A 17,064-nucleotide genomic window follows, 5' to 3' on the forward strand; every position below is an offset into this window, starting at 1 on the left:
GATTGATTGAGTAGAAAGTTTGTGTCTTTTGTGAGATGGAAGATGCACAAAACAAATACAACCAAATGAGTGCAATTGAGAATAGTTTGGGGAATGTCCAAATAGCAAAGAATAAGGAGAAACATTTTCTAATACTCTATTAATTAAATACACATCAGTAGACAAGTTTCACACCACAAACGAGAGGGCACACCCGAATCAATTAGGAGAGCCCGGACCGTATCAAGAAGATGACGATTATTTCTTTTAGCTACTCCATTTTGTTGTGGAGTATATGGACAAGAACGTTGAGAAATAATTCCTTTATCTTGAAGGAACATTTGAAACTCATTAGATATATATTCTCCTCCGGAGCGAAGAACCTTAGGAGAGGCAGAAAATTGATTAGTGAGATAAGCCAAGAAATGCTTGAATACTGGAAATACTTCATTTTTAGTACGAAAAAAGTAAATCCACGTAAAACGAGTATAATCATCAATAAACGTCACAAAATATTTATAACGATCATGAGATTCGATCGGGGCAATACCCCATACATCACTATGAATAACATCAAAGGCACGAGTGGCATGAGATCCTTTTCAAGGAAAAGGCAAAACTTTACTTTTAGCTAGCTTACATGTATCACAATCAAAATTAATTGATCAAGAGAATAGAGCTCTTTATTGCCAATTAAACCGGAAGATAACAACTTATGAAGTATGTGAGAATTGGGATGGCCCAAATGCCTATGCCAATCCTTCACACTCAAAGTACCAACATTACAAGAAAACAAAGATAAAGATTTTGACTCAACAGATTTTTAATCTAACATAAAGGAAACAGCTGACCCTCTTTAGGACCCCACGCGATCATCTTCTCGATCACTTGATCCTATACAACCAGAAGAAGTGAATGACACCCTACAATTGCTGTAAACTAATTGGACAATAGAAATCAGATTGGTATTTAATGAAGGAGACACCAAAACATTTTTCAAGGAAGGAGAAATATCACCTACGGTAATGATAGGTAGGGCACTACCATCTGCCATGTGAATTTTTAGTGGACCAGCATACGGTGAGATATTAACAAGAGAGTGAGAGACACTTGTCATATGGTTGGTGGCACCGGAATCAAAATACCAAGGTTTAGAGGTAGATTTGGTTTTACCTGAAATACCAAAAGTTGAAAGAGCTGAGATGATCATTTGTTGTACCATTTCTAGTGTAATAGAGGTGGGATTTTGAGAAGTGGAAGCTGGAACATGAGAGGAAGTGGCCAAGGTAGAACTAGTAGCACTAGTAGCCTCAGCAATAGCTGAATAGGCAGTTTCTTGGCGACGTGGAGGACGTATCGGGCAATCCTTGATTATATGTCCTTGCTTCTTGCAATAGTTGCAAGTTTTCTTAGAGCAATTTGCAGCAATACGCCCATAACCTTTGCAACTATAGCAATGAGTAGTGCTCAAATCCCTCCCTTTGGTTTTTCCTTGAGCTGCATATGCCACAGGAGCTGGAGTAGCTTGTTCCATGGCTGTTTGAGTCATCAATCTTTGCTCCTCTCGAAATATTTCTCCCAAACACATATCAAGTGGAGGCACAGGAACTCGGTTCATCAAATTAGCACGAATAAATTCAAATTCAGGCCTTAGTTTCATAAGAAACTGTGTCTGCATACTTGCTTCATGAACAGCTCGAATATCGGCCAAACTTGTTGCTAGAATTAATGTGTATACAATATCTGTATACTCAGCCCACAAGTTACAAAAATAGAATAAAACTCCTCCACAAAGAGAGGTCCTTGAGAGAAATTAGACATCTCTAGTTCAAGTTGAAATCTCCTTGCTGCATTATTCTGAGCATACAGTCGCTTGAGATGATTCCAAATATTACGAGCATTCTTGAATGAGCATAAATTCAAGATAATATGGGGATCAACAGATCCAAGAATCCAAGACATGACTCAGGCATCCTTGCTTTCCCAAGAAGCCCGCTGATCTTTGTCCTCTGGTGCCACACTACTCCCATTAATATGACCCCAAAGTTCCTTCCCTTTCACCAAAAGTTGAGACTGAAAAGACCACGCAGCATAATTCTTTCCATTGAATTGAAACAGAAGAGAATCTCTAATTTCAGAAGACATGATATACAAGAAACCCTAGCCTCAACCCTTGAGACTAGAGAAAAAAATAGCCACAACTCTGGAAACAGAAAAACCCTAACCGAAAAAAATCTTAGAATCAGAAAAAAAAAAAAAAAAAAAAAAAAAAAAAAAGGACCTAGGATTCTGAACCTTGCTGTGATACCATAACAATTTTCTTTTTGCTGAATCAATCTCCTCCTCTTTCTTCTCATCCATAAATAGCAAAAAATAGATTACAAAGATAGGAAATTTGAAATCTGACTTCCTATCTTAAAGGGATTTAAATCTTGGTTAAGATATGTTTCCTAGACTTATCTACCTAATCTAAATATTCAAATTACAAATCCCATATAGCTGTACAAATCTGTCTATACCCATAATACATAGATAAACATAGAATTAATTAGATTAACATTGGAATTAATTGAAATAAATATATTCCACTAATAGAGTTTTGGTAGTCAACAGTGGGATACTGGTTTTGCCATTCAAGCATTGCTTGCAAGTAATCTTACTGATGAAATTGGACCTACACTTGCCAGAGGGCATGACGTCGTAAAGAAATCTCAGATACGTTTGGTATGCTCCTACACTAGTTCATTAGATACTTTTCAAAAATTTATCTGTTCTTATGTACATCTTTTAGATAGATTAGTGACATGAATAAGCATTTCCTTATGTATGGAAATTTCATAGGCTATGTTGTTCAGAGAGAGGCCTAAAACCGAATCCCAAATACTTGGGTTGAAGTGGACGTGAGTCAAGACCATTGCAGTCATGAGCAAGTAGAGAACGAGAAGATCACTGGAGTGGACTAGGTCATTTATCATTGAGAGTTTTACGTATTTTCGTTGCATGTTATTCCCATTTATGTATTTTCTGTTGCGTGTTATTTCCATTTGTTATGCTCTATTTTTTACGTGTTTTTCATGCTCTGTTTTACGTGTTTGAGTTCCGATTGCTAAGCTACTAGTTTTCCTTCATTTTTGGCATTATTGTACTTGGCTTTGCTTATTTAAGCAGCCCAGAAATTCTCAATGGATTATCAGAAAAATTACTCAAGTATTGTGGTTCATTTCTCACTCGAAGAGAAAGTTATTTACGTTAGCGTCTATCGTATTTGTTGGGACCTATCAAAATTGGGGAGTTTTCTTCACATATGGTTCATGGTTTGCACTTGGAGGGTTGGCTGCAGCTAGCAAGACATTTAACAACTGTCCAGCTATGTGCAAAGGTGTTGATTTTCTACTCAGAGCACAAAGAGATAATGGAGGTTGGGGAGAGAGCTATCTATCATGCCCAAACAAGGTAAATTTTTATCTAATCTTTTTAAAATTCCCATGCTAGGTGTTAACAATATCACTACACTCACCAAAGATGCCAAGGACAACTCAGCCTCTGCACCACCTTAGCATACAAGAACAGAATATTCTAGAATATATTGTGTATTGTCATATATTTCCCTTACAGTTACAACAATATTCAGCCTCTTATGTGTATAAATACCACTACTGTACAAGCAGATTCACAATCAATAACATACACAGTTTTCATATTTCCATTTTTTACCTTGTTTCAATTATGGTATCAGAGCCAAATAGGGCTCGCATCCAAAAGCTCAGTCATGACAGAAACACCAATGCCTCCCTCTCCAAATTCAACACCTACCTTCAACACAAGTTTTTCCCTCCCCGCCTATACTCACTGTATCAATGTTCAGCTAAACCATGACAACTACCTTTGTGGAAGGCACAACTAATGCCTTACCTCAAAGGTTAGAATTTATATGGTTATATTGATGGGTCTGTTACCACCCCTCAGATGTTTGACAAAATCTCTACAACATCGAGCGCACCATACTTAGCTTGGAAACAACAAGATCAGGCTATCATGAGTGTGCTGATCTCATCTCTGTCTGAGTCTTTAATTGCTCATGTCCTTGATGCCTCAACTTCACGTGAAGTTTGGAAAATTCTGGCAAATTTATTTGCAGCATAGTCACAGGCCAGAGTCATGTAACTTCAGTATCAACTGAACACTTTGAAGAAGGGATCCGATTCCATTGCTGACTATTATCAAAAAGCTAAGCTCCTTCGTGAAAGTCTTGTTGTTGCTAGTAAAAATCTAACCTCCTCTGAGTTCATCACTTATTTGGTGGCTGGTTTGGGATTTGATTTTGATTCGGTTGTTACCTCAATCACTACACAAATAATACCTCTCAGTCCCTCACAAGTATATAGTTACTTGCTAACTCATGAGTCCAGATTAGCTCATCAACAGACCAACCTCACTGCTTCGCCTGAATTCTCAATTAATTCTACCACAAAAAATTCTCTCAACTTCAATCCTAGAGGTCTGGTATGTCTAGAGGCAGAGGAGGTTATAGAGGCCGTAAAAGAGGTCGAAATGGTGGTCGGTTCACTCCATCCTATTTTTCCCAAAATCGCCCCTCGTGTCAAGTTTGCAATAGACCAGGACATTCTGCACTTTCTTGTTACTATAGATTTGATCATAGCTATCAATCACCTCCACCTCCATCTCTTTCAACTCACTTCACTTCTCCTCCATCTTTCACTAATGACACAACCTCTTCCATTGACAGTAACTAGTATCCTGACTCTGTGGCTACTCATCATTTTACTCACAACTTTTCCAATCTAACTCTTAATCCATCTGAGTACAAAGGAGATGAATAGGTGAGTGTTGGAGATGGAAACTCTCTACCCATTCAACATGTTGGCAGCTCAACTCTTCCATCCACATCTGGCAATCTTCTACTCTCTCAACTTTTTCATGTTCCTTCTCTTTCCAAAAATTTAATTTCTGTCCGAAAACTTTGTGAAGACAACTCAGTATTTTTTGAATTTCACTCTTCTTGTTTTTATGTGAAGGATATTCGCACCAAGAAAATACTCCTTCAAGGTCCTACTAGCAATGGGATGTACATCTTCCCTCCTGCTTTATTTTCACCTCAAGCTCACACAGCTGTTCGGGTTTCTCCATCTCAATGGCATCTGTGTTTAGGCCATCCATCTATGTCAGTTGTTGAGAAAATAATCTCACAAGCCTCTCTGCCTATGAAGTCAGCGTCTCCATCTACATCTAGTTTATGTTCTTCTTGCTGCCAAGCTAAACTGCACCAACTTCCTTATGCACCTACTGCCTCTTTCTCCACTGCTCCTCTACAACTTCTTTTTTCAGATGTTTGGGGTCCTGCTCTAGTTCTGTCACGTGGTGGTTTTCGTTATTACTTGTCTTTTGTCGATGATTATACTAGATTTACATGGTTATTTCCTTTAAAATGTAAATCTGATGTAGTCTCTATCTTTTTATTTTTCAAGCGTCATGTAGAAACTCTTCTTAATACAAAAATTCAAGCATTACAGTTTGATTGGGGAGGTGAATTTCGATCTCTAAATACTTTGTTACATTCCTTTGGAATTTCTCATCGTCTCTCTTGTCCATATGCTCATTCTTAAAATGGTTTCGTTGAAAGAAAACACCGACATATTGTTGAAACGGGCCTTGCATTACTTGTTCATTCTTCCACACCTCAAACTTACTGGTCCGATGCCTTTATCACCGCTGTTTTCTTAATAAATCGACTGCCCACACCTGTTTTACACAATAAATCTCCATTTGAAATCTTATTTCACAAAAGACCAGATTACACTTTTTTTAAAACCTTTGTTGTCTTTGCTAGCCTAACCTCAGACCATATAATAAACACAAGTTGAATTTTCGTTCAATCCCATGTGTGTTTCTTGGTTATAGTTCGGATCATCATGGATATTTGTGTTTTCATATTCTCACTTCCCGTCTATACATCTCTCGGGATGTTTTATTTGATGAAAATGTGTTTCCCTTTGCCAATATTTCCTCCAGCACGTCCAGTTCCAGCTCTTCACGGCCAATTTCCTCTGATTTTAGTTCAAGGCCCACTCCTCAATTTACTTTGCCTGCACCTCAATCCCGTGCCTTAAACCCCACTGGACCCAACCTCAACTCAAACTCACTTCTTCCTTCTTCTTTGTCCTCTGGCCCAAACTCAGCTAAGCCCACAGCACCTTCTCAACCCACTGAGCCCACACCCAACTCCAGCACTTTGCCTTTCTTCCCTAGGGCATCATCTCCTACGTCTAAATCTCCTTCATCTCAAACCCGTGTCTTCTCTCTGCCGATAGTGTCTTCCAGTCATCCTATGCAAACAAGAGCAAAATCTCATATGCATTTTCCCAAATATAAGAACCAATGGTATGATTTCATGGCCTCACCCTCATGCCCATATAACCTCTACTGCCATCCCTGCCGAACCCACCTCTGTCAACGAAGCATCTAAGTTTCCCGAATGGAGAAAGGCCATGCAACTTGAGTTTGATGCCCTGCTTTCCAACAAAACCTGGACACTGGTTCTTCCTGCTACCTCTCAAAATCTTGTGGGCTGTCGGTGGATTTTCAAGACAAAGTACATATCCGATGGAACCATAGAAAGTAGAAAGGCGCACCTTGTAGCCAAAGGCTACAGTCAACTTGAAGGATTGGACTACTCAGAAACGTTTAGTCCGGTGGTAAAGCCTACTTCAATCAGGTTGGTATTTTCAGTTGCTATTTCATCTGGATAGCCGATACATTAACTAGATGTACAAAATGCATTCTTGCACGGCACCCCTGATGAGGACATTTTTATGTCACAACCAATGGGTTTCATTCACCCACAATTTCCTCATTACGTGTGCAAATTGAATTGAGCTCTTTATGTCCTTAAACAGGCCCCTCGTGCGTGGTATGCACGGCTGAGTTCCAAACTACTTGAATTGGGTTTTCGTGTATCAAAGTCTGATACTTCATTGTTTATCTATTAGCATCAGTCTGTTATTATCTATTTCTTAGTCTATGTTGATGATGTGGTACTTACAGGCTCAAATCAGTATGCTCTAGATCAACTTGTGACTCTGTTGAGTGCTGAGTTTCCCATTAAAGATTTCGGACCGATTCACTATTTTTTGGGCATAGAATGCCATCGAGATGCTAATGGCCTTGTATTATCTCAGAAAAAGTATATTCTTGACTTGCTCAAGAAAAAAATATGCTCAACTATAACTCTGTGAGTAGCCCCATGTCACCTTCGACTAAGCTTTCTACTTCTGATTCTACATCCATGGACGATCCATCCTTATATAGGAGTGTGGTGGGCAGTTTACAATACTTGTTATTTACTAGGCCAGATTTATCTTTCTCTATGAATCGGGTGTGTCAGTACATGCATGCTCCTTGCATCTCTCACTGGCAATTTGTTAAGCGTATTTTACGCTATCTAAAGCATACATTGGATTATGGTTTGCAAATCACTCCATCTCAATCTCCTGCACTAGCTGCCTTTTCTGATGCTGACTGGGTCGGGTGCCCAGATGACAGAAAATCAACTGGAGGGTATTGTGTGTTCTATGGTAAAAATCTGGTTTGCTGGAGTTCTAAGAAACAGGCCACTATTGCAAGGTCCAGCACTGAGGCTGAAAACAAGGCTTTGGCTCATGCAACTTGTGAGTTAATCTGGATACAGTCACTCCTATTTGAACTGAGTATTTTTTTACCCAAACCACCTACTCTCTATTGTGACAACTTGGGAGCCACTTACCTCTCAGTGAACCCAGTTATGCACTCTCGCACGAAACATGTTTATATTGATTTTCATTTTGTTCGAGATTGCATTCATGCCAAAACTCTTCAAGTATCCTTTCTCTCAAGCAAGGATCAACTTGTTGATATTTTTACAAAGCCTCTTTCAATCTCAAGGTTCTACACACTTCGGTCAAGCCTCACAGTCCTTCCAGGACTGCTTGGCTCGCAGGGGGATGTTAACAATATCACTACACTCACCAAAGATGCCAAGGACAGCTCAGCCTCTGCACCACCTCAGCATATAAGAATAGAATAGTCTAGAATATATTGTGTATTGTCATATATGTCCCTTATGGTTACAACAATATTCAGCCTCTTATGTGTATAAATACCACCATTGTATAAGCAGATTCACAATCAATAACATACACAGTTTTCAAATTTCCATTTTTTATCTTGTTTCCATAACTGGGTAGATTTATTTGAACAAGACTAAAAGATAAACTTTGCACTACAAAACATATTTTAGCAAGATAAACCTACACTCCGCATGCACAAGCCACACAATTGTGTGAAACTTGGAATTTTAGTCCAGAAAGAAAAAGGGAGGAAGGAAATCACAGGATTTAAAACAAGAAAATTATATATATATATATATATATATATATATTATCCTTGTATCTCAAGTTCAAAGCTTTCTTACCATTTATTACCCTTTTATGCAAGAAATCACTGGAGTCCTCATGAAGAACTGTATGTTACACTATGCAGCATACAGAAACATCTACCCATTGTGGGCTTTTGCAGTATACCGCAAGTGTGTCCCATTGCATCAACAAGCCTTTAACTCCAGTTGTGAACTATATATATATAGCGATTTAAGTGACAACAACCTCAAGGGTGAGATACCATATCAGCTCCCTCCTAATGTAGCTCACATGTAAGTCAGCAGACAAAATTCTATGTAATCATAGATTATCATCAATAGAAAATATATTCAAGCCATAAATGTTTTGTTTTTTCATAGCATCACCTGTTTGGCACTCTAATGCCCTGCAAACATGATTTTATGGTCGACTTCAGCAATCATTTGAAGCTCTATACTGTTTATATAGGTCCATAGTAATATAGTATTATTCTTTATTCTCTTCATTCTTTTTTAATATTTTGATCTTGTTGTTTCTCACTGTCCTTCACAAGATTGGGGAATAGCTTGTCTAACTTCATTGACTGCATTAGATTGATTTTCATCAGCACTTATGCTGGTATAGCTGTTCATTAACTGCATCTCTATTTTATGTCCTTTGATTGGTAATTGTCGTGACTTGTGTGATGAAAATAGGAATGGATTTTGGTGTCAAATACGATGTGCATACATTGGTTAGATGTGTTGGTATTATGCATGTTTTAAACGGCTTTGTATTAAACAAAAAAAATTTCTGGTACTTAGTTATATGACTTTGTTTATCCACTGCATGTTTTCTTTTGCACACTTATTGCATGTACACACACTTGGCACTTGGTGATAGGGTGGTGACCCGTGATGTCATCATCCTGATGTCTCGATTTCCCCATGTGCGTACGTGGGATTTGGGGTGGTCACAGGTGGTATCAGAGCGGTTTGGCTCTGTGTAAAACCACATGTCCCGTAGGTGTAGTACCAGAAAGTTTTAAAAGTTGTGTTTTGAAATTTATTTTAAGTAAAGTTGCTTTTTGACATGTTTTATATGTTTGAATTTATTTGAGCTAGTTTGCTTGTATTTATTTATTTGGTTATGTTATTGCATGCTGGTTTCTTTTTATTTTCTTGTTATGTGGTTTCGGTTTTGGTTTTGGTTTTATGTTGTTGGTTTTATTTGTTTTTCTTAAAAGGGGTCAAAGGTTGAGTTGTGGCAGGAAAATGGTGAGGCTAAGAAAGTTTACTCAAGGGCCTCGGGACGATACGCTGAGAGATGATGCCATAGCCCAAGCGCTAAGGCAAATGACTGAGTTCATGCAGCAAAATTTTAGGCCACAACAAGGAGGGCCTTGGCCACAAGGAGGGCTGTGTGGAGTGGTGCAAGTTGAATGCACCTATGAGCACTTTCTAACGCATAGAACTCCACCCTTCACGAGAGAAGAGGATGCACTTCGGGTTGGAAAGTGGGTCAGAGATTTAGAAAGGACGTTTGAAGTATGTGGTTGCACTGAGGTGCAACAAGTACTTTATGTCAGCTATCTGTTGCAAGGCACTGCTTCTGAGTAGTGGGATACAAAAAGAGTAATGCTGGAGTCGGAATTGGGGTCTTTCACCACTGTGTCCTGGCAGCGCTTTAAGAAAGAATTTAATGATCGATTCTTTCCCGCTTTGGTGAGGCGGCAAAAAGCAAGAGAGTTCTCAAGCTTGGTCCAAGGGATTATGACCGTGGAACAATATGCCCAAAGATTTATAGAGCTTGGGCGATTTGCTCCCCATCTCATCGCCATGGAGGAGATGCAGGCCGAGCATTTCTAGGAGGGTCTGCCTCCTGATATACACAAAATGGTAGTCTGCCACCAGATTGCCACTTTTCAGGAATTGGTTGAATTAGCCACTCTTGCAGAGCGAGAGGTTAATTTGAGTATGGGCTCCCCTCCAAGACAAAAGAGGCGGAGTTTTACTGGTGAAGGAAGTAGTTCGGGTTCACCTTATAAGTTTGTTCAGCGGACCGGGACTCGACCACAAGTAGCCTCGAGAGTGCGTATGGGAGGACGAGTGCCAGTTTTGTGGAGGATGTAATAGAGCTCACGAAGGCGAGCATCGTCTGGGTAGTAACCAATGTTTTGAATGTGGTCAAACGGGGCATTTTGCTCGTGAGTGCCCTAGTCGAGTTCAAGAAAGCCATGGAGCTCGTCGTAGTGGTAGAACTAACCAGAGGCAATTAGCTCGGGCTCGAATGTACGCAGTGACTCTTGGTACCGTTGGAGGTTAGGTTACAGAGACTCAGAATGCTAGAGTCATGGCAGGTATGGGTCTAATCTAACCTTTCGTGATGAACGCCTTGTGTGGTTTGTTTTTTTATATATTATCGAGGCTTGGAGAGAATGGCATGATCTGGGTGATCTTTTAGGGATGTAGAATAATTGAGTTCTTTGGTTCCGTGGAGTTTATGAAATGGTCTATAACGTAGTAGGTTGTAAGTTCAACAAATTTCAATGATAGATTTTATAAAGTTTCAACAATGTTTTAAAGTTTGGGGCCTTATAGATTTTAGGCATATAAGTTTATGATAATTAAGGTGTTAGGTTTGACAAGCTTTGGGGGGAAATAATTAAATTTCGAGGTTTAGATTTCGTGATTCAGATTAGTAATTTGGTGGCAAGTGGGGCTTTAGATTTTACAAGCTTTTAAGGTGAATGTTTTGGATTAAAGCCACCAATCTTGAGAATTTCAGAAAATGATTTATTATCTATCAATGTTTCAGAATTTAAAAGATTTGGGAGTCGATTTTTCTATTATGGGATGTAAGTTCATTGATCTCAGAAGTTTCGAAAGATGATTCTTATTTGATTTAAGGTTTTAGAATTGCAGAGTTGAAGGATTGATTTATAATAAGAATTGAGTTCTTAGTTTTACAGACTTAGTGCTGTAGCTTGATCTACTCTAGTGAGTGATTAGTTTGTAACCATTAAAATAGGGTTGATTAGAGTTGAGTTATTGATATGAAAATTTTTCTAGAGTAGATTTCTTTGAGGATTGGAGGTAATGATCTAGTTCGCGTATTTCTTTGAAGATTAAAGATATCGAGCTAGTTTAGAAAATAATTGTTGTTAACTCGAGGTTGTAGTAGCAAATTTTAGGAAATGATTTTTATCTATTCGAAAGATATAGGTCCAACAGGGTGTTGGAAATAGTAGATTTTGTGTTGGTATTGAATACGATTGAATTTGAGGCTATGTGATCTGTAGACTTTTGGGAATGGATTCTTAGCAGGTTTAAGGTCATTCTCGGTACCAAACTTTAAGCAATGGCTAGTTGCTGATTTAAGGATATAAGTTGAGTAGATTTAGAAATGAATCTTGTTGAGTTGAGGATATAAGTCCAGGTGATGGAAATGTGGTAATGGATCACTTGTACGTTTGAATGATTTATGGTGTTGGCTAAGAGTACATGAGATCGATGAGTAGTAATGGTAAGTGTGTATGGATTTCGGGGAGTGCTGGTCCTAGTCTCATCTATTTTGGCTTGGTAGGAGTTGAAGAGGAATCTGTGTGATAATATTAAATTCAAGAGATTTTGGCTTTGAGTTGTTTGGTAAGTTGAACGGAATGTGCAATCGAAGCGGGTTACCCATTGGGATGATGGTTTGTAACAACTGTTGTGTTGATCTTGAGAATTAATGGTAGTTTATAGTGAGTAAGTTATTGCAAGATTAGATGTTATTCAAAATATAGGTAATGAACTTGAAGTGTGGGATATCAGATAGAGGTTATAGGCGCTCTCGTTGGTTGGTCGGGAAGGACTTGGACTTTCTGGAGATGTTCCTTATCTTTAGGAGAGACATGTGTATTTTCGGATGGTGTTAGTGTTTTCAATTTAGGGCCTGGAGGTTGGTTAGCAATGATATCTGTCATCAATCAATGGATGTATTTTTGCGGAATGTTGATTTTTTTTTTATTAGGGCAGCGATGGCCAACTGAGGAATGAGTGGAGAATTGTGGCTTTGGAGGTATATTGTTTTCTATGGAAATGTAATAAAGATTTTCTTGTGATTCGGTGTGGATTGAGCTGGTACTTCATGATGTTAATTTTTAAGGATATAGCCTTTATGTATTTTGGTGAGTTATCAGAGTGCGCAGCGGAAGCGTGGTGGGCCCAACCCACAGGTGCGTGCGAAAGCATGATTTTTGGAGATACTTAGAAATTCAAATTTTGTGTCTATTTTGAGGAATCAGTAGTGATTCGAAGTTTTAATGGAAGACTAATCTTTTGGTCATGCAAATTTTGTTTATTGATGGTTACCTTTGGAAGTGGCTATTAGGTTACCAAAGTTGGAATATGATGAAAATTCGGAAGGTAAAGCAGAGGCGTCGTCGATATTAGCAATTTATGGTGTGAAGATAATAACCATTGGATTTGTTGGGAGTTTTCAATGATATGTATCTCTCAATTATGTTCATAGTTGTATCCTGTATCTTTTGGCGCTGATGTTTGACCTCACAAATTTCGAGGATGAAATTTGTTTTAAAGGGGGAGGATGTGATACCTCGTTTTTACGTATATTTTCATTGAAGGAGTTTTTTAATTTAATTAATATATTGGTTCGTTTATTTTAAATTATTGTATTTTAAATTGGTTTTATTTTATTTGATGTGGTGTTTAATTTATTTTAGTCGTTTTATGGTTTTAAAATCGTTTTCGTCAGATCAGCTTTTGGATTCCGGAGGTGAGGACTGGACCTCATTTTCTTTTCTCCACATTTTCTTTTCTCTTTTTCTTTTTCCCTTTTTCCTTTTTTCTTTCTCTTTTTCTTCTTTTCTTTTTTTCTTTCTTTTCTTTCTTCTTCTTTTTCCACTTCTTCCCCCCGTGCGTGCAACCTAGCCCCCCCCATTTCCGTTCATTTCTTCCACCACCCAGTTCACCGCTGTGCAGTGCACTGCCCCCATCGGTCGACTCCCCTCCGGCCGGTGATCACCTCCCTCAATTTTCAAGCCAAGCCGTGCAGCCGTTAGCCGCCACGCACGGCTGGAAGTCACGACACCAGCTCTCCCTTCTCTCTCTGTCGCCGATTGCTTCCTCAGCCCAGAACTGCTGCTCGCCGGCGACGTGGCCGACACCACCCACCCAGTTTTCTTCCCCTTCGACTAGTGAACATCTCCACCAAGTTTCACCTCCATCCGAGCCACCGTTAGCCGCCATGAGCTCCTCCAAGCCGCACGATTTTTATGCTTTTTCGCCGCCGTCGTTCCACCTCTAGCCACCATCTCTTTACCACTTCATCACCTACCTCTTGCCGTCCTAAACCATCGATTTTCGGCCCCGATCCGTTGTAGGCGCAGCTCCCACGAGCTTAACTTCGATCTGCCCCTTTTTGCACTTCCACCGCCATTTCTACCGCCACCCACGGCCAAAGCTCACTTCCATTAGCTTCATAAATATCTCTAGACCTTTCCCTACCAATTTCGTGTCTTGTTTTGTCCCCGTTTGAAAGTGGGTAATTTATAACCCACGGTCACAGTGTAAAATACACTGTTACGTTACTTTTTCTCCACCGTTTGCAACGTCGTGAGCTTTCAAAAAATACCTTATAGTGTTGTAAGTATTTTTCAAATTCTATTTTAGATTTAAATATATTTTTTCTCTTACAATAAATTATTGAACTGGTTGGTTGATTCCGGACTGAGTCCGAGGAGTTCGGGGGTCGGATGGATTGAGGACGGAGTTGTTTGGTTGATGTTGATATTTGCTTGAGATATTTGTGCCTTGATGTTTGCATTGTATAGTGCACGCATGTTCATGTTTAAAAAGGGAAAACCAGGTTTTCGTGTAGTTGCATGCATGTACATGTGTTTGTAAAATGAAAACTGGGCTTGTAAGCGGGAAATGATTTATGGTATATGTGAACAGTTGGATTGACTGGTTTGAGTCAGAGGCACATGTAGGGATGGTGGTAAACAGGGACGGTGGCAGAATCCCGCCTGTGATTCCCTCCTACGGTGCGCGCGTAGGGATGGTGGTAAGCAGGGACAGTGGTAGAATTCTGCCTGTGATTCCCGCCTACAGTGCACGCGTAGGGACGGTGGTGAGCAGGGATGGTGGTAGAGTCCCGCTTGCGATTCCCGCCTACAGTGCTCTGATGGTTTGGTTTTTGGGCCATTATCGGGGATAATGGTGAGGTTGTGTTTAAAGGATATATTTTGGACCAAATGAGACTTTTGGCGTGAGTTGGAAAGTAATACGTTTTTGTGGCCAAATGGGATTTTTTTTGGCATGCGTGGAAAATTGTGGTTTACGAGTCATGTGCATTTGCATTCTTTTATGCATATTGTTTGAGTTTTAATATGCTTTTATCTAATGGCGTTTGGATCTTTTTGGTACCGTAGAGTTTGATGCAGAGATCGAGGAGGAGGAGGAGGCTGAGCCCGAGGAGGTGGCTCCCCCGGAGTATTGAGTTGGAGTTTATGTCTTATAGCTGGTTTTGAAATAATATTTATAGCTTGTAATATTTATTATGTATGTTTTGAACGGTTTTGTATTAAACAAAGAAAATTTCTGGTACTTAGTTATATGACTTTGTTTATCAGCTGCGTGTTTTCTTTTGCACACTTGTTGCATGTACACACACTTGGCTATAGGGTGGTGACCCGTGATGTTATCATCCCGACATCTCGATTTTCCCGTGTGCGTACGTGGGATTTGGGGGCGTCACATTAGATAAACTATTTAGGTTTTTCTATATTTTATGATACATCCTCCAAAAGGACAGTAGTCTTTAAACACATTCTTCCTTATGAGAAGTTTCTTGTTGTTACTTTGATATTCAGCTAGTCCAGGTATCTCTTTATTGACTGTGATGACCCGCTTTTACGTGTATTTTCACTGAAGGGTTCTTTTTAATTTAATTAATATATTATTTTATTTATTTTAAATTAATGTATTTTAATTGGTTTTTATTTATTTATTTATTTGATGATGTGTTTTATTTAATTAGTCGTTTTACGTTTTTTTAATCTCATTTTCGGCGGATTTATTTTGCTTTCCGGAGTGAGGATTGGACCTCATTTCTTTCCTACATCTTTTCTTTTCCCTTTTTCCTTTTTCTCTTTTTCTCTTTTCTTTCCTTTTTCTTTTTTTCTTTTTCTTTTTCTTCTTCCTTTTTCCTCCCCTTTCTCCCGCGCGTAACCACCCCCGTTCATCTCTCTCTCTCTCTCCTCTCCCACGCTGGAACCATCATCAGCCCAGACCCACCGCCGCTGGCCACCGTGCAGCACGCCACCCCTACCAAAATCTTCCCCTCCCTCTGGTGAACCACCCCTACCAAACGGAGCCTTCGTTTGGCCGGAAAACGCCCAGCAAGCCTCACGGATTTTGCTCCGATCCGCCGCCGTCACTCCACCTCCGGCCACCATCTCTTCAGCACTTCATCACCGGCTCCTTTCCGTCCTAACCCACCCATTTCCAGCCTCTAATAGCCATCGGAACAGTTCCCACGAGCTAGCTTTCCATTTTGGAAAATTCGACCTTCCTTCGCCGTTTCCGCCGCCACCCACGGCCAAACTTCACTTCCATTAGCTTCATAAATAGCCTTGGTTTGTCCCCGTTCAAAAGTGGGTATTTTACAACCCACGGCCACAGTGAATTTTCACTGTTACATTGCTTTCCTTTCGCCATTTGCAACGCCGCGTGTTTTCTAAAAATACCATATAGCGCTGTAAGTATTTTTCAAACCCTACTTTTAGATTTAAATATATTTTGCTCTTTCAATAATTATTTGTTGTTGGTTGGCTGATTCGGGACTGAGTCCGAGGAGTTCGGGGGTCGGATGGATTGAGGACAGAGTGCTTGGTTTTGCTTGATTATTTGAGCCATGAGGTGTGAGTTGCATATTGTGTTTATGTGCATTTTGTTTTAATCGAGAAAATCCCATTTTATTGGCGTAAATGGTTTTAGGTGCGTGTGTCTCACGAGCCCAAGCCGGGATGGGTTAATATCCCGGTGGAGCTCCTCTGGTCACTCGGGAGTGGATAATACTGAGTGACATCCCCTGGGTTGTTGTAGGGCGACGACCGGATTGTACGATACGGTAACGCTGTCGTGACGTCTCCGTGGTCCCTAGAGTGGCGGGGACTAGAGGATGGCCTGAACAGGTACGCGCGGGGCGCGAGTCTAGGCATCGCTCGTTTAGGTGTCAGATGCGTAGTCATTACCTGCGGTGTGGCACAGAGCCAGGGTGTGCGGGTGATCCCTAGGGGAGATCATGGTGCATGCATAACCGGATTGTTTTTATGGTTTTCGGATGTGCGCCATTTTCTGGGAAAATGGCGATGTTTGGTTTTCGAGGCTTTTGATCCATTTTCTGGGAAAATGGTGGTTTGGGCCATTATCTGGGATAATGGCGAGGCTTGGTTTTAAGGATATGTTCTTTTTGCGGGCCAAATGGGTTTTTGGCGTGCGTGGGAAAAATTATATTTTATGGCGCATGTGCATTGCTTTTTATTTCATGCATATTGTTTGAGTTTTATATGTTTTTATCTAGTGGTGTTTGGAGTTTACTTACCTGCGGCACCATTTTTGGTACCATAGATTTTGGTGCAGAGATCGAGGATGAAGAGGAGGAGGCTGAGCCCGAGGATGCGGCTCCG

The 17,064-nt window shown here is 40.0% G+C and overlaps 1 protein-coding gene and 1 pseudogene across 1 annotated transcript; both read left to right on the forward strand.

The window, feature by feature from the left end:
* Positions 1 to 6,380: 6,380 nt before the first annotated feature.
* On the forward strand, positions 6,381 to 6,746 carry LOC122275127 (uncharacterized mitochondrial protein AtMg00820-like). Its single transcript, XM_043084127.1, has one exon. It carries the CDS (start codon positions 6,381 to 6,383, stop codon positions 6,744 to 6,746), a length of 366 nt encoding a protein of 121 aa, XP_042940061.1.
* A 494-nt stretch (positions 6,747 to 7,240) lies between these two features.
* Positions 7,241 to 17,064, forward strand: part of LOC122275216 — a 35,082-nt pseudogene continuing 25,258 nt past the window's right edge.

Source organism: Carya illinoinensis, chromosome 1, assembly GCF_018687715.1.
Source record: "Carya illinoinensis cultivar Pawnee chromosome 1, C.illinoinensisPawnee_v1, whole genome shotgun sequence".
NCBI classification, from domain to species: domain Eukaryota; kingdom Viridiplantae; phylum Streptophyta; class Magnoliopsida; order Fagales; family Juglandaceae; genus Carya; species Carya illinoinensis.